The 22,242-nt window shown below is 46.4% G+C and overlaps 1 protein-coding gene across 6 annotated transcripts in view; it reads right to left on the bottom strand.

Moving 5' to 3' along the window:
• The window catches only part of CGNL1 (cingulin like 1), a 182,350-nt gene that overhangs the window by 99,759 nt on the left and 60,349 nt on the right, over window positions 1-22,242 (bottom strand). For 5 of the 6 annotated variants that reach the window (XM_075531011.1, XM_075531014.1, XM_075531015.1 and 2 more), the window contains exons 2-4: window positions 7,374-9,050; window positions 6,082-6,176; window positions 3,543-3,648 (exon numbers count right to left, since the gene is read on the bottom strand). In XM_075531011.1, coding sequence (XP_075387126.1) covers window positions 3,543-3,648; window positions 6,082-6,176; window positions 7,374-9,032 — 1,860 coding nt within the window. In that variant the 5' untranslated portion in view covers window positions 9,033-9,050. The remainder of the gene's footprint in view (window positions 1-3,542; window positions 3,649-6,081; window positions 6,177-7,373; window positions 9,051-22,242) is intronic. The other variant, XM_075531013.1, reaches the window with a different exon arrangement.

Below are 22,242 nucleotides of genomic sequence, written 5' to 3'. Positions count from 1 at the left end.
ACTTTATTAAGCTATGGCTCAAGTTATGCCCAAAGCCCATGGCGTGGCGTTTCCAAGGCACGGCTTTGGGCATACATACATCTGCTACAGAACTTTCAGAACAATGGGGATTCTAGATGCCTAACTGCGGATGGGGTTTTTACCCCTCACCTACTGCATGTCTGCAGAGAGCAAACAATAAACCAATGTGCACTGGCTACGTGGGTTTTCTTCTTTTCCAAGGTGCAGTAGCTACATAATTTCATGTCAACTTGAAGATTTATAAAACTGTAGCGGTGGAATCTAGCCTGTCAATCACGTCACAGCCTGATGGTGACTCCTTGTGGGCATGGCCTTCTCATAAGGAAGTTGCTGGGAGCCCTGAGATGCGGCCACCGCCACTGGATCCATACAACTTTGCACTCACCAGCCTGTGACCTTCCTGCATTCTGCATCATTGCATGTGGCAGCATGAATCTGAAGAGTCTTCGAGACTATTATCGAACTTACGGGCTTGAGTTGGATGGGGTTGGGATGTTTTTTGATGCATAATTACTTCTTGATATAAAACTCTTACATATATATGAGTGTCACTGGATTTGTTTCTCTTGTCAGCCTGGCCTAACACAGATGGGATTTCTCTCCTATAATAAATAAAGACCCTAAAAGGGCACAGAGTCTATCAGAAAATACTTGGGATTTTTTTTTTCACCTCCATGAAAAGAGAACTTCAAAAAGCTGGTGGGGAAACCCCATTATCTTTTAATTCTACTTTTCTATAAACGTTTTGAAGACGCCTGGTACCAAGATGATGCTTTCAAAGAGAGGTGGCTAAGCTCCCACCACAGAGTGGTGAGAAAGCGATGGCTGAGGGCCGAGATTAGAGCGGGCTAGAAAGGGCAGCCTCTCGGTTCACATGCTCTGAATGTAGGTGTGAGTTGTGCTGATGAACTTGAAATGAGCTATTTTCCACCTAATTACTCCCAACTACAGCGATTCAAAAACAAAAATCAAAAGAAGCACAGAATTTGCCCGCCTCCCTCCATTTCCGCAGAAAAAATGGGAGCAATCTGTGGTCAGAAGGTGCAAAATCCAGCCCAACAGGGAAGCTGATCTTTCCTAAACAGAACCTCAACCTGCCTGGTCGCTGTTTTCTCCTATTGCCGCAGCCCAGCAGGGACTTAACAGTCCCTCCTAGGAAATCACTTAACTGACACCAAAACAGATAAAACTCCCAAACCTTTGCCAACAAATAATCAGATTCAAGGACTGGGGGCTGTTTGAGAAAAACAAGGGCAACTGAACAGTCCCTGCTCTGTGAGGGTTGCCAACAGGCTCCGGGCCCCACTCCTCTTCTCTTCATCTCTTACTTGATTCCACAGCAGCTGCATAATTGGCCTCCCTGAGGGAATGCATTTTCATGAAAACAACACTATTCATTTCTGTTCAAAACCCATCAATGATAGCCTATCACCTACAGTCTGAAGTGGAAGCTTCTTATGTGACTTCCAAGACCCCTCCCATCCAGTCCTGCCCACGACCCTGGTTCTATGCTAAACCACCTCCAGCTCCCTGTAAGTGACAAACAAGCCTCTTTCTATCAGCCCTTACCATTCATTCCCTCTGCCTTTCCTTCTTCTCCCAGAGAATTCCATGATCTGTCGAGACACCATCAGTGTCATCTTCTCTAAAGACAATATCAGGAAAAGTCTCTCCTTGGGCGCTGCAGATGCAGCTGTGAGCATGCTCAGGCTTCACAAGAGGCATGGCCTCCAGCTTCTTCCAGTAGCTAGAACCAACCAGTAGAAAGTCTGGTTGGTCCCGAAAGAGACCAGAGTCTGAGAAGATTGCCCGCCATGTGTACCACAGCCTGTCGCTGATGGTGAAGGGGAACCTGTTCAAGAACAGGTGGATTCTCATGGTACACATCACAAGATGAAGGCTGACAGGGCCTGCAAGAAGCTCCAGGCTCACCAGGCTGTAGACAGGCTCATCCTGTCTAAGACCAAGAAAGCACCATGAAGCACTACTCTATCAAGGCCAAGAAAGAAGAGCTCATCGAGACTCTGCCCAAGGAGGAAGAGACCAAGAAATAAAACTCCCTTCTCTTCCCTGTACACAGTGACCTCGGCAGTTCTATGGATCAGCCACCCAATACAAGCCTTGTCGGCCTGCCTCTCAGCTTCAAAAAAGAAACTTCCCCAGGCAGAACTGGATGCTCCTAGTCTAGGAAGCACAATGACACTCTTCACATCAAAGGCCAGACGATGCAGTCTCTCTTCAAGACACACAGGATGATCTTGCAGATTCGGAAATCCCAACCAAAAACAATTCCCCCGAACAGTGAACTAATTTTTATAAAGTACCCAGAGCTGCCTATGGGCAAGGTGGGTGACTTGAAGCTTCCCCAGTGGGAGCAATTTTACACATCACAGTCCTATTTGAGAATAGAGTAACAATCATGGGTAAGTCGAGGGCTAGGGGAATACTGGGCACTCGAGATGATTTAAAATATCCTGTACACAGATTTGCAGTTACAAAAGAAGCTATGGATGGGATTCCTGTTATTTGTCTCTAGGTATCTTCTTCTTTGTCTTTTCCCCTCTTCTGTAGAGAATTTCCCCAGCGAGGGAAAGAGGAAGACATGGAAGTGAGGGCTGCCTCCCCACTGACGCTGGCACAGGACTGAGGACCACATGCTCAGTGGGGCCCCTACAAGGGGCTTCCTTTCTGAGCACCAGGTGTGCCTAGCCTGCACTGTTGCTCATCCTATAGGAACAGACTCCTTAACAAAAACATCTCCAAGTCCCAAATCAAATTCAATGCCATAAACACGAAAGGCGGTGTATTGGTAAAGCAATGTGACACCAATCCGTTCCTCCCAGCACCAAGCTGAGGGTCTTCACTAGTCTCTGTTCTTGGTCTTCTCCCCCCATGATGTTCCAGAGTGTGGGTCCAAGCCCATTCACACTTACCTTCTGAATTTGCTGACAGTAACAGGAGGGCTTCTCCATCTAGTTACCTCAGCATTATTGTTGCTATAATGCTCGCTTTCCCTTCTTAGAGCAACCCTGGTTGTTGTATGTTGGGCTGCTAACTGCAAGATCAGCAGTTCAAATCCACTCCCCCACTGAAGACCGAACTTTGTACACCCATAAAGAGTAACCATCTCGGAAACTCATAGGGGCAGTTCGAGCCTGTCCTGTAGGGTCGCTGTGAGTCAGCATTGACTCGATGGCAATGAGTTTGGTTTTGGGTTCCCTTCTGAACTTCCGCACCTTGTCTATTTCAGCCTGTCCGAAATAGAGCTTCAGAATGTTTGAGGACAGTGGATAAAAAGACAATAGGGTTTTACATGTATATAAAACACCTTAACATTTTTCTGAGGGGGGGGGTCAGAGTGCAAATTATGAACGCTTTACAGTCCCTACCTTAAGCATCTGCTCCCTACTTCGGGAACCTCCCATTTTCCATTATAGACAAACACACAGACCAAGAAACAACAATTTGTTTACCACATGCCCTCTGAGGTGCTCGAGGCAAAATACCAAACTTTCATTTACTTGGTTATTTCCTGCGCCACTCCCGGCTGCTCGAGACTTTAATGTCTGGATTTTCTCAAAGACCAGGTTGACCTTCCTTTTGGTAGCATCTTCATTATCGGTGCTTCTGGAAAAGAGGAAGCAGAGGTTACACTGAGGGCCCTGGCTCCAGACTGGGGGAAGCAGCATTATGTCACACTCCCTAGTCTTTCGGACGATACGCTGGGAGAGCTGTGAATGAGCTAAGGCTGCAGACAAAGCCAAGGAGCCCCCGTGGTGGCGTGGCTTAGGCGTGGGCTGCAATCACAGCTCCTCGGGAGAAATGAGGCCAGAAAGGCGCTCGGCCTCGGAAACCCTCCCCAGCGTCGCAGGAGTCAAGATCGGCTCCATAGCGTGGGGCAAAGTGGCGTGAGAAAAGGACTGATGGAATGTTTTCCTCCAAGGAAGTAGCCATATGTTGTCACTCAATTTGAGAAAGACATGCCCATTTCCAAATATGTGAAAGGTATGATCACCATATTCTAACCACTTCATCCAGTGGGGCTTCCAGAAAAGCCCAATGTTGTTTGATGGAAATGACTCATGTTTATTACAACCAGAAACTTCTCTTCCTTCAGACACACACACACAGTTTTAGTTTTAAATCTTACACTGAGAATGATCTGAGCCAAACTTGTTTCGTGGATGTTTAAAAATAAATAAGTAAATCCCCAAGCCAAGGCTGCCAACACAGCGCCCTTTGTCTGCGTCCATGGGTGAGTATCAGATAAGGTTTCACTGACTTCTTCGTACCTTCTACCACACCGACTTGGTAATGAGAAGAAAAGGACTCACAGTTCCGTTTCCTTTCATAGGAGCCTCATGCTAAGGTCTGTTTCACTGGTATCTCAAGAAAGTCTGGGCCAGAAAAATATAGGAGTTTTTTAAAGGACTTTTTTAAAAAATCAAAAGGTTTCCTTTCTTAATCTTGACAGGGAGAAAGCCTTCACAGGGAGATATAACAATTAGTTCCTGGCTAGACGATCTATGCGGGCTTCTTTTTCTTTGTCTCTCTTTTTACAAAAGGTGCATCTGGTATTTTGAACGTGGTCATTTTGTCAGCCGTACAGCATTGGCAAGCAATTGTAGGGCTCTATACAAAAGTACAAAGGGCATGGATACCAGTGAGTACCATATGTACACTTCAGTAGAAGCCAACCCAAGTATCAGCCGAGGCACCTAATTTTACCACTAAAACAGCATGAAAAATGTGCTGAAAACAGGGAATCCAGGGTGGATACCTTCAGGACCAAGGGTGTGAGGGGCGATGATGGGAGAGTGGAGGGTGAGTGGGTTGCAAAGGGGGAACTGATTACAAGGATCCACATGTGACCTCCTCCCAGGGAGATGGACAGCAGAGAAGGAGGGGGAGGGAGATTCCGGATAGGGCAAGATATGACAAAATAACAATGTATAAATTACCAAGGGCACATGAGGGAGGGGAAAAAAAAGAGGACCTGATGCAAAGGGCTTAAGTGGAGAGCAAATGCTTTGAGAATGGTTGGGGCAGGGAATGTGCGGATGTGCTTTATACAATTGATATATGTATATGTATGGATTGTGATAAGAGTTGTATGAGCCCCTAATAAAATGTAAAAAAAGAAAGGGAAAAAGGAAAAAAAAAGAAAATGATTAGGGCAAAGAATGTACAGATGTACTTTATACAACTGATGTATGTATATGTATGGATTGTGATAAGAGTTGTATGAGCCCCCAATAAAATGATTTAAAAAAACCTTTATTAAATAAAATATCAAAATTTTAAAAATGTGCTGAAAAAACTTGGCTTATACATGAGTTTGTACGGTATTTGCCAAATGACTTTCAGTCATGTTGTCTAAAGTTTTGTGTTTTATGGTTTTTTTTTCATTTTTATTCATATCTGATGAAAGAACTGAAACAGAAACTTCAAATTCCAGAGCAGTTACTATCTCAGCTAGTATCTAGTATCTAGTCCAGCAGTCAGGGCTGGACACCAGCTGACTCAAACCTCCAAAGGCAAGTGTTGAAAGGCCCGCTCTTCAATGACTCATGCGTGCTTACACAATAACGAAAACAGGGTCTCCGGCCAGTGTGCGGAGAGAGGGAGAGGGGGGGGGGGAGAGAGAGAGAGGGAGAGGGGGGGGGGAGAGAGAGAGAGAGAGAGTTTGTGTGTGTGCAACTTCTCCTTAAGGGGAGACAGATTACTTCTGGTTGCATAGGAGAAATCAAGGTGATGGTAGGTTAAACCAAAAATCCAACAGTAGACATTCCAACATTCCTCCTGTCTTGGCATTTGTCCTTAAGATTTCATAAAGCATTATTTTAACAATATATTTCTAGTTTTTAAGGGTTTTCTAAATTTCTCTCCCCACCCACCTCCTCTGCATTAAATAATATTATGGAACCTCCACCCATCGATACTTAACTCCCCTCAAAAGTCTCAAAAGGAAGGGAGGGCAAAAGGTAAAGTCTCCAAGGAGGATTCTAAAACCACCACCAGGAATTAAACTATATTGCTCCTTTAAGGAAAAGGACTTACCCTTCTTTGAGGTAATTGTAAAGTATCTGCTTGGCAGTCTCCTCATTGGTCTGTTGAGTGAACTCTTGCTGGCCTTTTAACAGATCTGGCGTGGCCTGGAAGACAACGTCCAGTGTGAGACGGATCACAGGATGGTCTTTGCAGGACGCCGGCAAAACCCTGAAGCAGAGGCTTTCTCCGAAACAGCTCCTCCGGTAAGGAACTTAACATCACCCAAGTCCACCTCTGATTAGTTGAAGATCACATGACCCGAGGGCTGGTGTGAGCCGGTGATGTAAACAGTGCCCGGCCCTGTCTGAAATTATTATCAAAGCTGACCACTGCCATTTTGTTTATTGCTTCAGCCAACACACTAAATGTGTCACTTAAACTCCATCACTTCAGGATTGACCTAATTTCTCATCACTGGCCAGCCATTGGCCCTCTCACTCAATTTCACAAAGAGAATGTGTATCTCCACACACACTAAGCCCTGAAGCTCCCTAGAAACAAACTCTTCACAGGCTTCGGGTGTGCACACACACAAATGGAAAAGCCGGGCCACTGCTGGGTGCTGGCTGAGGGACTGCCCAGAGAACACAGTGGGAATCTTCTACTTTTCAACAGATTTCATTCTACGTTGTGAAATGTGTATCCTCAACATTTAAAAGAAACACACAAGGAGTTCCGATGGCATCATGGCTTACGTACTGAGCTACGGATGACCAGGTCAGCAGTTCAAATTCACCAGCTGATGCAGGGGTGAAAGATGAGACACATGGTCTGTTCCTGGGCAGATTTAAAGCCTCTGAAAGCCACAAGAGTCGCTCTACTCTGTCCTACAGAGCTGCTCTCAACCAAGCGACTCAATGGCAGTGAGTTTTGTGGGTGTGGATTTTGTTACTGTTTTGAGGTAGCCACAAAGGAGCCCTGGTGACACAGTGACTAAGCACACGGCTGCACACAGCAAAGTCAGCAGTGTGGCCCACACACACCCCCTCCCCCGACAGAACTGGCTATCTGCTCCCATTCAGTTCACAGCCGTGAGAACCACGCAGGGCAGTTCGAGAGCCCTACAGGGCAGTTCTACTCGGTCATATAGGGGCGCTAAGAGTCAGAATCTGCTCCACACACAAAACATGAAACTATACAACTGTCAGTAGGACACCATCCGTCCAGAAACACCCTTTTACACAGCAGCTGCGTCCTTACTGATTACAAATCGACGTGGCCTCCTGCCTCGTGAGCGCATCATCCAAAATCATGTAGAAAGGAAAGGAGAGCGCGCGCAGAAAGGCCCGCACAGGGCTCACCTGAGTATCTGAGGTGGAAGGAAACGTCTTCGCTGATATTTTCTTGGCACTAGAATCCGGCGACTTTGCAGCCGCCCGGTTCTGCAGCATCACAGTCACGGCAGCTGTTTTGATTTCCTCCTCCTTCTTACCCTGAGCGGGCAGCGGGGAGGCAGGCATCACTGTGCTTGGCAGCGGGGAGGCAGGCATCACTGTGCTCCCTGGGCTCTCCGGGTCTTCGTGAGCCCTCCCCGGCTCTTGGTTCTGCTGCGGAGACTTGGGGGACCCACACAGTGCGCCCCGGGTCGCCTGCTGCAGCTTGGCAAAGGTGCGGCCCCCGACCTGCTTCCCGCGGTGCTCCTGCGCCTGCGCCTTGGGCGGGCACACCTGGGAAGGCCGCAGGAGGTGCTCGCTGGACTTGCCCAGGTTCCGGCTGAATTCGCTCAGGTACTCCGAGGTGCCCTGGAGGCCGAACGGGAAGGCGCTGTCCACGCTGCGGGACCGCTTCCGGTCTTCCGGGTGGATCCGGTTTCGCTTCCCAGCCCGGCCTCTTCTCGGAAGGCCAGGTTTCCCGTCAAACTTTTCGATCAGCTCATCCACCCCGGGAATGGAGCCCGTGTCGATGTCCCGGCCGGTCCCCGGCAGGAAGGGGATGTACCTTCGGTTCTCGTGGCGATTCACGCTGTCCGCGCAGAGGGCGTCCGCCTGGTCGTCGAGTAAAAACTTGTACAGGCCGGTGGCCGAGGTGGGGGTCGTGCAGGAGGACGAGGACCGGTGGGACCCAGCGTCGTCCGGCGCGGGCCCGCCTGAGTCTTGTCGCCGGATGGGGAGGACATCGGGCCGGGGTTTCCTGGCCTCGGGGTGCGCGTGGGGCCCGTGCGTGGCTAGCAGCCTCGCGCTGGGCGAGGGCGCCTCCTCCGCGGGCCCGTCCCTGGCGCGGCTGCGCACGTTGACGCACAGCGACGCGTGCTTCCGGGGGTCGTCCATGTGCTTCCGGGAGTCATCGATGTGCTTCCGGGAGTCGTCTACCATCACGGAGCTGCACAGGCGGATGGCTGTCACGCTGGAGGTCGCCGCCGGCTCCTCCGACGGCGGCCTCGCGGAATCAGGCTGGCCATGGGTCGGTTTGGGGAAGGAAGCCCCTGGCTTCTTGTCGTTGGTCACCTCTGGGGTGAAAGTTTTGAGCCAAGTGCCCTCGAGAGGTCGGTGGTTTTGTGGGTTCAGCTCGCTCCTCTCACGGTCGTAGGGCGGCAGACGCTCTGGGGGCCTCTGAAAGTTGAGCGCGGGCGCTGGCCTCATGGGCCCGTGTTCCAGAACCCCATTCTTGCCCTCAAGCAGAGTGGCTTGTTTGGGGTTCTTCGGTGCAGTGCTCGGGGCATAGGGGTTTTCTGGGAGCTGCTCGTCCTCGTCCTCAACCCCAGGCCTGTTGCTGGCATGCGTCATCGGCGGTGCGAACGATGGCCCGTTTTCAGAAAGAGACGGGCCTGCCAGGCACCGCTCGGTGTTATTCAGGACGATGTAGGGATGGCCATCGATTCCTTGCACCCTAATGCTGACGCCATAGGAGCCTGCCTTCCCATGCTGGGAATTCCTGGATTTTCTAGTTTCGTCACTGGCCAGCCTCAGATGGACACCATATTCCTGTTGCACATGTTGATATTCACCGAAATACACTTCCATGGTTCCCCACTCCAGCGACTGGGGAAAGAGAAAGTACAAAGGAGGCATTGTTAGGGTGAAGACCATCACAGGCATCAGGGGGAAACTCTAAAGTTCAAAGAACACAGCACTTCAAAGAGCGGGGCCACTTGCAGAACCAAAGGTTGGGAGGTGGCTTCCTCTGACGGGACTTTCAGGATTTGCCCCTGAGCTCCCTCACTGGGCTGGGGCGTTTGTCATCGAGGGCTTGAACCCTGACCTTGTGGGAGGTGGCTGACGTAATGACCTGTTGCCTTTGGCATAACTTCATTATTTTCTCCCTTAGCTGTTTTCTTCACACTCTATGCTGTTGAGTTTTAACCAATAGGATATTCCAGTTCCTAGCATTTGAGAATAAGGTACTTGTCCATGAGTTGAGGGATTCCAAAGCACACCATTTTCCTCCCTTATACTGTTAGTGTACCTGTTAAAACCACGCAGTCACCTTTACACCCAACCCTGCTTGAAAAATTTTAGTACTTTTTATGGGGAGGCGGGGGGCGTTTAAAACATGTCTGCTTTGCAGAATCAACTGCTAGTAAGGCAGTCAGTAAATGGCCAATAATCATTTTCAGTATTTCTTTTCCCCCTTACCAAAGAAGTTTGCTTAGTCTATTGATCTGCAAAATGATGAAAACTTGGGGCTCTTGTTAGTTTCAGATGGATTGATGCCAAGAATCACTGCTTTCACCATTTGGGTGTGGACCAGGACCCTATCAGATGACTGTGCATCTGATCTGAGGTCATGAGGCATGACACCCTCCCTCGGGGCCACACCGTGAGACATCCTCATCAGAAATCCACTTCTACCACATGAAAACCATCAAAGGATCCAAAGAGAGCGTTAACAACAGGTCCCAATCTGAGGGAACTTCAGAAAGTTCGTGGAAAAATGGCATCAAAAGACAACAACAAAGCCCACATGGAAGAAGCACACCAACCTATCCTGACACCATCACTGAAGACAAAAACTGGTGCATAAGCAAATGCAGTGAAGAAAGTTGATGGTGTCTGGCTGTCAAAAGATATAGAATTTGGGGTCCTATAGGCTGGAAGATAAACAAAGGGCCATCTAAGAGAGAAACAACAAAGCCCACATGGAAGAAACACACCAGCCTGTGAGATCACAAGGTGTCCAAGGGATCAGGTATCAGGCATCAAAGACGAAAAAGAAAATCATAGCACTCTGAATGAGGGTGAGTGCAGAGTGGGGACCCAGGGCCCATCTGTGGGAAATTGGACATCCTCTTGTAGAAGGGCCAAGGAGGAGACAAGCCAGTCAGGGTACACTGTAGCAATGATGAAACATACAATTTTCCTCTAGTTCTTGAATGCTTCCTCTCCCCACCCTATCATGATCCCAATTCTACCTTACAAATCCACCTGAACCGGAAGATGTACACTCGTACAGATAAGAACTGGAAACACAGGAAATCCAGGACAGATGAACCCCTCAGGCCCAGTTGTGAGAGTGGCGATACTGGGAGGGTGGAGGGAAGGTGAGGGAGAAAGGGGGAACAAATTACAAGGACCTACATATAGCCACCTCCCTGGGGGACGGACAGCGGAAATGGGTGAAGGGAGACATCAGATAGTATAAGATATGACAATATAATAATTTATAAATTTTCAAAAGTTCATGGGGAGGGGGGAGCAGGAAGGGAAGGAAAAAAAGGAGCTGATACCAAGGGCTCAAGTATAAAGCAATGTTTTGAGAATGGTGATGGCAACAAATGTACAAATATGCTTGACACGATGGATTGTGATAAGAGTTGTACGACCCCAATAAAATGATTTTTTTTTAAAAAGACATTTTTCCATGGAATTTTTGAACAGTTGCCTTCTAACAGTTGCTGCAATAATTTTGCTATTAAGGCCTTAGGAGTTTTCTTACTATTCTGGGGTCACTCATGTGACATCTTTTCTCAGGAAATCATAGATGTGGTGCACATTTTCAAATGTGTTTGCACACAGCTTTGCAAAGTATGAATCATTTCATTTCCTGTGACTATCTCTCACAATTTAATTTTGTTTATTTGTGCTCTCCTCCCTTTTGATTAGTTGTATGTGTGTTTGTGTATTTAATTGCTGTTCTCTAAAAGAACTACCTCTTAGAGTTAGATCTTTTATTTGTAATGTTCTAATTTATTGGTTTCTAGTTTGATCTTTAGTTTTGCTTGTTATTGCTTTCTTCTATTTTGCTGTCTTGCTTCTCATGTCTTGACTTGGAAGCTTTCATGGATTTCATCTATTTTTGTGATATATGGCTGTCAGGAATTATGTTGCCACCAGCTCAGAGAGAGGCCCAAACATCAGGAGCTCAAAAGAACACCATCTAGGGCACCGTACGCAGCAGTTCTGCCCTGTCCTTGGAGGGCCATTATCAGTCAGCATAGACAATGGCAACAGGTCAAGTTTTGGTTTAAATCATTGTTGTCTGCCATTTTGCCAGAACAAAACCACACAGAAGGGTCCATATTCATTACTCCTGTGCCAATTCCAATGAGTTCATTCCATCTATCATCAGAATTATATGCACATTTTAAAACAATTCACCAAATTCTTAATTACACTAAAAGAAGACGTAATGAATGCCTATGAGCTTGTGCATCTACATAAACCCCTTCCTTTTCCCCAGAGGGAGTCCTTTGTGAGTTTTAGCTGTTTTTTCCTAGGGCTAACCCAAGGCTCTCATACAGTAGAACTGCCGCTGTAAGTTTCTGAAACTAACTCATGGCAGTGGTTCTCCACCTTCCTAAGGCCGCGACCCTTTATCACAGTTCCTCAATGTTGTGGTGACCCCCCCCCAACTGTAAAATTATATTTGTTAATACTTCATAACTGTCACTTTGCTACTTTTATGAATCAGGAGTTGTGACCCACATGTTGAGAACTGCTGCCTTATGGGAATAGCCTAGCCTCTCTCCCTCTGACGGATGGTGGTTTCAAACTACTAACCACGCCAGCAGCCTAACAGGTAATCAAGCTACTAAGCCTCTATGAGTAAGAATCGACTCAATGGCAGAATTTGGGGTTTTGGGAACTCCGTGCTGCTATACAATATACTGAGCTATAACTCATTGACTTATTTTTATCTATCTTTTGACTTCCTATTATGATATGATACATTATAGATACATTCTATTTCTCATTCCACTAAGCTCAAGAAAATCTAGAATTGTTCACACTATTAAGACTACATATGTATTGCTCACCAAAGAGCCAAGTTGTACATTATAGTGATCTTTCCTACATAATTTTTAGCTCTTTTAGAGTTAATCCTTGATTTTTTTTACCCAAACTCACACCTATTGCCACCAAGTAGAATTCGAACTCTTAGCAACCCTATAGGAAAGAGTAGAGCTACTCTATAGTGTTTCTGAGGCTCTATGGTGTTCCCATAATCTTGATGGGAGCAGACTGCCATTTCTTTCTCCCGCAGATCAGCTGGTGGGTTTGAACCTGCAACCCTGTTTCTAACAATGTGTAATCACGATACCCCCTGGGCTCCTTGTGTCTTATGTACCCATCTTTACATACAAAGATCCCCAGTTGCACAGTGGGATATGAGTTGGGCTGTTAATTGCAAAGTCATAAGTTCAAAACCACAAGCTGCTCCACAAAGCTTTGCAGTCTGGGAAACCCACAGGTGCCGTTCTACTCTGTCTTATTACGTGTCTATGAGTCAGAATGCACTTGATGGCAATGACTTTGAGAGGTTTCTGGTTTTTGACATCTGTAAATCCCTCCCTTGCTATATTACTCATCTGCTTATGCTTACCAGTACTAATTTCCAGAAGACCAAAATATCAGCTAACGTGGTCATCTTTCCCCCTGGTAATAAGCGCTCTCTATAGCCCTTCATCCCCTTACCTTATTTTAGGATTTAATTGTACTTTCTTTGGCTGCTACTTGTTTCCTGAATTTCATATCTTCTTATTTTAACCGATTGGTTCAGCTTACCTTCAGTAGCTTTCTACTCAAAGCTCCATGTGAGTCAGCTTTTTGAGTCTGCTTTGTTTCGTTTGTTTGTTTGTTTGTTTATTGTACAGCCCCAGTCATCGGAAGTGCCATACTGCCATCGAATCGACTGCGACTCTATTTTTTGACTTATAACCCAGTTAGATAGCAGCTCTAAGTTAGAAATAAATTGTCCTCAGTTTTTTGAGAGAATGTTACTCCATTACCTTCTAGCTTTTAAGGATGCTAAGAATTCTGATGCAAATTTTTTTTCTTAATGAGTAACCTGTTCGTGACTCTGAAAACTATTAGGAGCTTTGTTTTGTGCAAGGTGGTCTGATCTTTCACAATGACATACTCAGATATGGGTCTACTAAAATTGACTTCATGTACACTAAAATCACACCTTTAGTTTTATGAAATGTTCTTTAATTATTACTAAGATATTATCCTGGTTTTCCCCATTATTGCCAGCGGAATATCTTGTATATTATTTGGACTGAATCTTCTGGATCACGTTTCAAGCTTTCTTATTTTTTGTACTCTTCTATTTTTCAACTATTTCATTCTACTTTTGGAAACATGCACCCTCAACATTTAATAAAACCTCAACCATTTAATCTGCCGTTTCCAGCTTCTATTTCATCTATGCCCTTATTCTAGAAACGAAGTCTCTTATTTTTGTTCTGAGACTCAACCTTCTTTTCTAATTTCTCTCTCTCTCTCTCTCTCTCTCTCTCTCTCTCTCTCTCTCTCTCTCTCTCTCTAGCTCTGTCTCTCTCTCTTTCACACCCACACCCACACCCACTCTTCTGCTTTCTGCACCACTTCTACCTTCTTCAAGATGGACTTTGAGGGTTTCCCCAATATCACTCATTATGGCTGGTGATAGTTTGGCTGCCTGCCTCATCATGTCACAAGAGTGAAGCCCTCAAAGCAAGCTCTCTCTTCAGTTAAGAATAAAGAGGGCCTTATTAGCTAGCTGGTGAGCTTCAACTCAGTAGGAAAAGAAAAAAAAAAGGTGCCAAGGTTTCTACTGAGAGACCAGCAAATTTCAGCAAATGGGTACATTTTTTTCTGGAGTTCAATTTCCCATGGCTGGATGGCCAGCATGCAGAGGAGAGCCTGGAGGGTTAACTTCTCCAGCTCTCAAGGCTCTAAACTAATGGCCCAGACTTGGCCCCTGGCAAGACCTTTCTGCACTGCCAGATGCCTTCCTTCCATGTCTGCTCCTCTCTGCACTCCTGCAGAGGGATTCCCCCACCTCCACGCAGCTGCCACATGGGGCTTGCAGCATCTCTGGCTGCTACTTCAATTATCACTCCTCCTTGTGCTCTTGAGCCCTTGGCTCTGAGGGCTCCCCTGCATTCCTAGTCTTAAAGGCTTAGCCGGTTTTCTGCATTCCTGTTCTGTAGCTTTAGTGGGACTCTCCGCAGGTATTCCATGCGCCTGCTTTTACATTTACCTAGCTTGATAAGGCTGCCCACATCTGCGAAACGCCTTGATTCTATTCAAGACGGTACAGCAAAGGAGCGAGCTTTCCACATCTTGCTGGTGGTTTCCAGGCAGTGTTGGCGTGCTTTTATTCTGGCTCTCCAAGAGAGTTCTTATTTATTAAAGTAGATAAGGTATTTTTCAAATAGAGGAGCACAAGCAAATGGATTCAATGGAGCAGTCTAGTGGAGTTGTGTTGAGGAGGTGAAAGGTTCCTATTTTTCTCACTAGCCATTTCTTCTTAATCGACACCGACCGACTCTGATCAAAATAATTCCCCCAACGTGTATTAATAAAAGTTTGGTCCAAGGCCCAACCCTCTTTTCCTCTGGAGCGGCTGCTACGCTAGTCAACGCCAATTACCTTTCCATCTTGGAAGGAGGCCACCTTGACTGGTTGCAGACTTCATTTCCCATGGGTAAATTAATCTGCATATTTGAAATGCACGAAATGTCCACAGTTTACATTTCCTTGACAAGAAACTTCAATCTAATATTTTCACGGAATGACATACCCCAGCTGGGCACTGCTGTCTTCAGCAAATGTGGGGTTGCTTCCCAATCAGAGTGTAAACACTGAATGAATTAATGAATTTAAGGACAGCTGTCCCCCATTTTCAGCGGCTAGGCTGAGTGAGCTACCAACAGAAGAGCTGGGTCAGGGAGAAAACCCACCCAGGGGCTTACATAATCTGGCAGTAAATGCCGGATGAATTGCCAGGATGCAACATTGTGGTGCTTGGCAAATGAAAGTGGTGTTTTGGAGTGGAAATAATGCTGTTGGGAAAGAGGACTAAATGATGGTAATTGCTTTAGTTAGTGAGATCAATGAGTGTGTTTGTGAAGACGAACAAAGAGCTAAGTGCTTGGAAGAACCTCGAACCAAAGCCAGATAGAAACAGTTGCCCCACTCTCTGGGCCATCACATGTTACCAACTGAGCACAGCCATCAGTCATGTAAGGTGTGTTCCCACATTCCCCCCTTCGCCACTCTCAGTCTTAGGACCCCTCCATGTCCTAGAAGAATGGGCATCAGCCATTCCAGAGGCCAAGATGGTTACTGAGAAAACGGGCCCTTCCCTCCCAAGGGAAACAGTCGCCACCAGCCAAGGCCCAGGCTGGCACAGCAAGCAGCCAGCAAAATCCTTGGCATAGCGAAGAGATTCCATTATAGGTTTGTATTCGATGACTGCTTCCTTGTTACTGCACAAGTCATTTAAAAGACCGTTTAAAACACGGGTGGGAAGCTGATGAGCCTTGAGCTTCAAATCCAGAGCACAAGAAAGAGCCACAAACCAAAAGGCTCCCTCTTTGAGAGTGAGGCCCATGTCAGCCGGTGATACGTGCAAGGTGAACAGGGGGCCAAACATGGGCTCCTAATAAACGTGTTGGTAGGACTGGTGGGAAGGCATGTGTTTGGGAAGAGAAAGGATCCATCTTTAGAACCCCAACTCAATATGAGCAACAAATCAGTGTTGAAAAATTGTAATCTTAGGTTTCCTCTGATATGATACATGAGGTAGTCTAGCCTTGCTAAACTTAACTTTGGTTTTTGTTGGTTTGGCTTTTCCCTTGTGTGTTGAGTTGTGGTTTCGGTGACTGCTCACAGAGCAAATTAATTTTCCATTCAACAGTTCGACGTGTCTTGTTTCTTCACATGCGTTGCAATTCCCACGATGTAACAGCACTCTTCTCCCTTCTTCCCCAGATGATTAGTCCGTCTGTCTTTCCTGCCCTTCCTGCCTTCTGAGCTTTGTTTGGAACAAACACTGCCCACAGGTCCCCTGTGGTTAATTGTTCTGAGGAGTGTGCCCCACAGGTCTGGTGCTCACGTCACAGCTCTGTCTGGCAGCGTCCCTTCCAGGCCTGAAGGGGATTTACGGGTTACAGTGGCAGGATTCCACTAGTCCCTGAACAGGCTAGTACAGCCTGATCATTTATCGAAACTAACCTCCATGTGCCATCTATCCATCGGTCAGGTCTGTCCTGCAAGGGGAGGAAACTGACCAAATTTTAACAACCTCCAAGCAAATGTCGTCACAAACAGACAAGCCTTCAGGATTCCCTGGGAAATTGCTTTTTAAATAAATGTTTAAGTTTGAAAATCAAAGCAGAGTTGCTGCTTCCTTTATACTATTTGGTGTTATTTGAATTTCAGTACAATTCTTTAGGTCTGATGGTGCCCTGGTTGCGCATGGGGCTGGTGACCAGAAGGTCAGCAGTTCAAAACCACCAACCGCTCCAAAGATAAGCTTTCTGTTCTCGTCAAGATCTATAGTCACAAAAGCCCACAGGAGCAGTTGTGCTCTGTCCCAGAGTTGCAGTGTGGGAATCGCCTGGGTGACAGTGGGTTTTTGGTCTCTTTCCGTACCTGGTTAACGCATGTGTTACCACTTCCAGTACCTTAACTTCCCAACTTTACTTATAAAACTCAGTGACTGGTATTGTATATTGCTCATACTCGGGGGGCGGGGGGAAATACCGAGTGTTAAATATATATGTGAATTACTCATCCTTTTCTCTCCTAAAATAATCCTGAAGGTTCTTCCACCAAGGCAAGGCTATCTAAATTATTCACAATTCTGAAGACAAGAAACAGCAGAACTCCTAGGTGCTAGGTAGACATAGCCTTTCCAACCCCGAGGTCACTGCCATTTTCAGAAAGGCACTAAGCTGATGGAACTAAGATGTTAGAACTGGAAAGGTCGATGTTTATGGTTCTATAGAAAACTCAAAGCAAGTAAGGTCTCTCCCTGCTGCCATTTTGCACCCTGGGGGAAGGGCTGGGCAAGCTGACACCGACTCGATTGTAACTCATGGAGACTCCATGTGTGTCATTTCTTACACGTCGATTGCCAGGCCTTTCTCCCACAGCACCGCCTCTTAGGAGACTCAAACTAATCTTTCTTTTACCCGCCAAGTACACTAACCATTAGTACAAGACAGCGACCACGAAAATGTCCAGAAAACACAACTCTCTGTTTTAGCATGGTTCTAAAATGAATAAAAACTAAGTGATATTCAATTATTTGAATATTGAAGTCAATTGACTTCCAGCTTCCTGGGTTCATAAATTTAAGACACTTGAAAGAACCCTCAATAAACGGAAAATTTCAATAAACGGCACTTTTTCGAAAGGCAAACATTTTTGGAGCATACAGTAATAAAATTCATACGTGGCCTTTCTCGCTGGAAGTCTATGAAGGATACTGAAATACAGAAACTCCCTTTTGAGAACTCTCATACATGTTTTGATATCTAGACCTTTCAAAATGTTACTCTTTTACCCCACCTTGAAGAAATGTTGAGTTGTTTTTTTCTTGCTCTCATAGATTTAAAGTCCCCAACCATATATTTTGTCCCTTACCATGGCAGCTTAGCAACCTTCCTTCCACTTCTCCCACCCCCACCACAGAAACTCACATCACCTCAGGCCAATCACATACACTGGGAGCCCTGGGCAAAGGAGCCTGGTGCCGGTGACGTAGTGTTTATGCACCAGGCTGCTAACTGCAAGGTCAGCAGTTTGAAGTCACCAGCTGCTCCAAGGGAGAAAGATGAGCTTTCCTCTCTTGGAGAGTTAATCTCAGAAACTCCCAAGGGCAGTTCTCCCCTGGCTTACCTGGTGGCCACACATCAGCATCGACGCGATGGCGGTTGAGTGTTTTTGAGAGAGCCATGCCCAGTAGTCCTCCACACCTGGAGAAACTGTGCCTCAGGGTAAATCCCGTTTACATTTCAAATCTGTGGTTTTCCTTCTTGTTTAAAAGCCAGACTTTCATTGGGCAGTGGTCATGTATACTTTAGTATCACTGAAACATGGAAAAAGGTATGCTGAGAGGGAGATCCCGTAAGAACTCTCATCTGTTAAGCTCATGGGAAAGGGAAACAGAGGTACTGTGTGTGGGTTGGGAGAGCGCAGATGGATGGGTCAGTTCCCAACTCTGGACAAATGTTTTTTTTTAATCCTCTATTAGGACTGTTTTCCATTTCTAAAGTAAGATGATTAATGATGACGCCATAGGGTAATGGGAAAGATTAATCATCTACTGTGTGCTAAATGGAAAATAACAGGGTTTCCCTTAGAGTTGATCTAAGAGATCACTCCTGCACTTTCTCCACTTTCGAGATTAGGGAACTCGGATACTTAAATCATTTCCTGGCAGGTCTCCCCTGAGTCAGGAGCCATGCCAGAATTTAGATCCGACCATCTCGGAAATCCCTGCAGAGGCCAGCTAGGAGTCAGAATGGGGTTTGAGTGTCTAAGACCACTTCTCATTGTCCCTTCTCCACAGGGTCTGCTACAGTCATGCTCACATGCTAACTGGGCAGCTATGCACCAACACCGATCACGATGTCCCACTCCACTGGAGTGCCCGGCAGGCAGGCTCCTGACTGCCACATCTCAGCTCAAATATCACGGGCCTTCCTCTTTGGCATCAACCCAGCCCTGGGGCCGGTGTCCCAAGCACAGGAGGCACTGAGTGAATGAACAAATAAACCAGGTTCAATAGACACAGGACTTTCAGTTCCCTGCTAAATGTGCACAATGTAAAGGAATTGAATAGTGATAATCAAGGTGTTTCCACAACAAATCTCCTCTGTCCATCCGTCCCTGGAGCTCACCACCGCCTCTCTGAAATGTTCATAACACCTAGAACTAGATCAAGGGCCTCCTGGGAAGCACGCTCCTTCCACCTCCAGCCTCCACATTCACAGGGTGGGTGTGTTCCCAAAGAGGGCCGGGGTTATAGGTTATCGCCATTTCTGGGAGGAAGGAATGGATGCTGTGGAATTCCAGCAATGCCAGCTGTACCAAGCCCAGTTCCACCAGGAATCCTCATGCACGGGGGTTTCTACAGGGCGGATTCCAGAGCCGAACTATTCTCCCTGGGATAGTGCGTGCTGTCTGCAACATACCACGACCCCTGGTCACTCAAAACATGAGCCAAACCAGGGACCTCCGTCCATCTTTGTCCTCGGCAGGACAGAGTAAAGGAATGTTTGAGCGAGTGGCCAAGAAATCTAGAAGCCTTGGGGGAGGGGCCATGCTGGTAGGCGTCTCATGGACCGCCCGTGGGTCATCAATTCACAAACTGATCAAATCGTCCCGGCAGCGGCAGCGTGTGAGGCATATGTGCGAGGAAGTTCCAGCAAGGCGGTGCTGTAAGTGAATGTGCTCTCAGAAGCCTACTGAGTAAAAGACCCCACAAACCCACTCACTGCCCTAGAGACCATGCTGTTTCTGAGATGATAACTGTTAGTGGGAGGAGATAAGCCCACTCTTTCAGCCCCAGAGCTGATGTGGTTTCAGACTTCCCAGCATGCAGATCTCAGCTCAACTGGGAACAATTACCCACCAGGGCTCCTATAGGGCACCACAGCACAGCCCCCTGGGGTTGGTGAGGCTGTAAATCTTTTGGAGTACAGAAAGCCTCAGGTGGTGCCTTTGGTTGGCAGCCCCTTGCTTCACCTGCTGTGTCACAAGTGATCCTTGAATAAAGGAAAGTGGTCCTTATTGGCTTTCTTGATTTCTAAAGCAATCAAACAAGTACACACACCTCCACACACACCCCTCCTTTCATAGTCTGCTCTCCACCTCCTGACCCAGGTTCCCGAGTAGCTAAAACTGCTATTAGGAAAAGCTCAGTGTCCATGCTAGCCGGCTGCCCTGGACGGGTTTCCTCTTCTCCTCCCCCTCTGCTGATTCACCATTCCAGACCAAAACAGAAAGAAAAAGGGGAGGGGAGGGGAAGGTTGACCTCACCCAATTCGCTGTGAATGAAGTCTCCGTGGCCTTGCTATCTTATATGCTTTCAAAAATAATGCTTATGAATACCACAACTGCGTTCTATTGATTGACAAGGAAGGTGTTTTGCTCACCCAGAAGCCTGTGCACAATTTGGCAAAGGGGGGGGGGAATGAAAAGTATCTTCAGACAGGCAACAAAGTATCCTGGGAGAGATATGGCGTGGAATGTGGACGAGGAGCCCACCTGAATGACCTTGGAAATTCTCGAGCCATTCCGTGGCATTGGCCTCCCGTTGTCCTTGTGATCTCCCTCCAGAACGTCTGCATGTCAGACTCTCTGTTGTAGCAGCTCGGACTCACCCCACGACTGCGTATGCCATACTCGTTTCCCGGACAAATAGAGGCTTGGCGTTTTGTTTGTTTGCGGTGGGGTTGGATTTTCAATATCTATGGATTGCTGAAAAGTAGATTGTACCACTAAGGAGAATCAGGCCACTCAACATCCAGTTGGTTTGGCTTAGGAATTCTGTGCTTCCAATTTATAATGAATACTATGTTAGATTTTAGAAGCGGGCAAGACTTAAGAACTGCAAATCCTTTATGAATATTAGCATCAACAGTTCCATACATTTTTTATACCATCTGTAACTTTCACTCCACGTTTCATATTATTAATCTATAAAGAATTGATTAATGTGTGCTAAACTGGTATTTCCTGTTGAAATGAGCAGGTGAAATGGAATTAAATGATCTTTTTTAAAAAGAAAATCTCAAATTACATTTGGACATAAATGGGGCATGCACATTTAAACAAGCACACCCAAATAAAATGGGTGTGGGAGAGGGAAATCTCCTTTCAATGCCAGAATTTATCTGTATCTGTCTGGACCCCTCTGACGTCTATGAAGCCTGTGGGAAGGCAGACGGTCCTGGGCAGACTCTTGAATGTGAGCTGCCCCCTGCACGCATGATCTTCACCGTCTTTCGCAGCTCGTGATGTGATCCAGTCCTTTAACCCAATTGGAAACTGAGGTGTCGGTTTTGTAAACAACAACAGTCAAGATGTGGACACTGTAGCGTTTGGGGGTCTGTCTGTATATTCTTTCCGTATCCATGTGAACCTAGATATCTGACATTTTCACTCCTTTCCGAGCACATTTCGCTCTTTTCGAACATGTAATAGCCCACCCAGAGCCTATACGAAGCCTATTTTGTTAGAAATAGCTGTTCACAAGCACTTGTAGAATTTAAGACATTTTCCTGGGTGTGTTTTTCTTCAGCCACGTCTTCAGCACTGCTTAGTTCTACCGTTGTTCTATGCAAGCTTGTGTAATTATTAAACATAAAATATATTTCATTATGAAAATAAGACACGAGGGGGCTTCAGAAAGTTGGTGGGGAAATTCCACTACCTGTCTGTCCCATGCTTCCACAAACTTTTTGAAGGATTCCTCGCATGTTTACCCAAACTACTCTGGTAGCATTGTGTGGTGTTTGCCTGCTAACCCCAAGTCCGTGGTTCAAAATCCCCAGCTACTCCTCAGGGAAAGACGAAGCTCCCTGGTCTTTGTAAAACTGTATAGTCTTAGGGACCCTATATATCGCCACAAAGAGTTGGAAGTGACTCAATGGCAGGTTTGGGGTTATAAAGCCTTCACTTGTACAGTATGCCAAAATATTGATATACTTTAGGGAAAGTATACTTTAGGAAAATTCAAAACTCCTCAGTGATCACTTAGCATTTCCTAGCTTCTGTACAAGTATAAAACTGTTTGTAGTTCTTAGGTTAGCATAAGGCCAAGACCATGCATATTCAACACAACACAATTCTAAGATCAATGTAACTGAAATTCAGAACACTAATTTACCATTCAAGACACTGCTCATTTTGTTGAAGCCAAATGACTGGGCAAGGTGCGGACCCACAGGCACTGAGGATTCATGCCGCTCTTACAGTTTCCTCGACATACATCTCCTTAAGGTTCTTT

The sequence above is a fragment of the Tenrec ecaudatus genome, chromosome 14 (genome assembly GCF_050624435.1).
Source record: "Tenrec ecaudatus isolate mTenEca1 chromosome 14, mTenEca1.hap1, whole genome shotgun sequence".
NCBI classification, from domain to species: Eukaryota; Metazoa; Chordata; class Mammalia; order Afrosoricida; family Tenrecidae; genus Tenrec; species Tenrec ecaudatus.
This window is presented reverse-complemented; position numbering and strand designations above follow the sequence as displayed.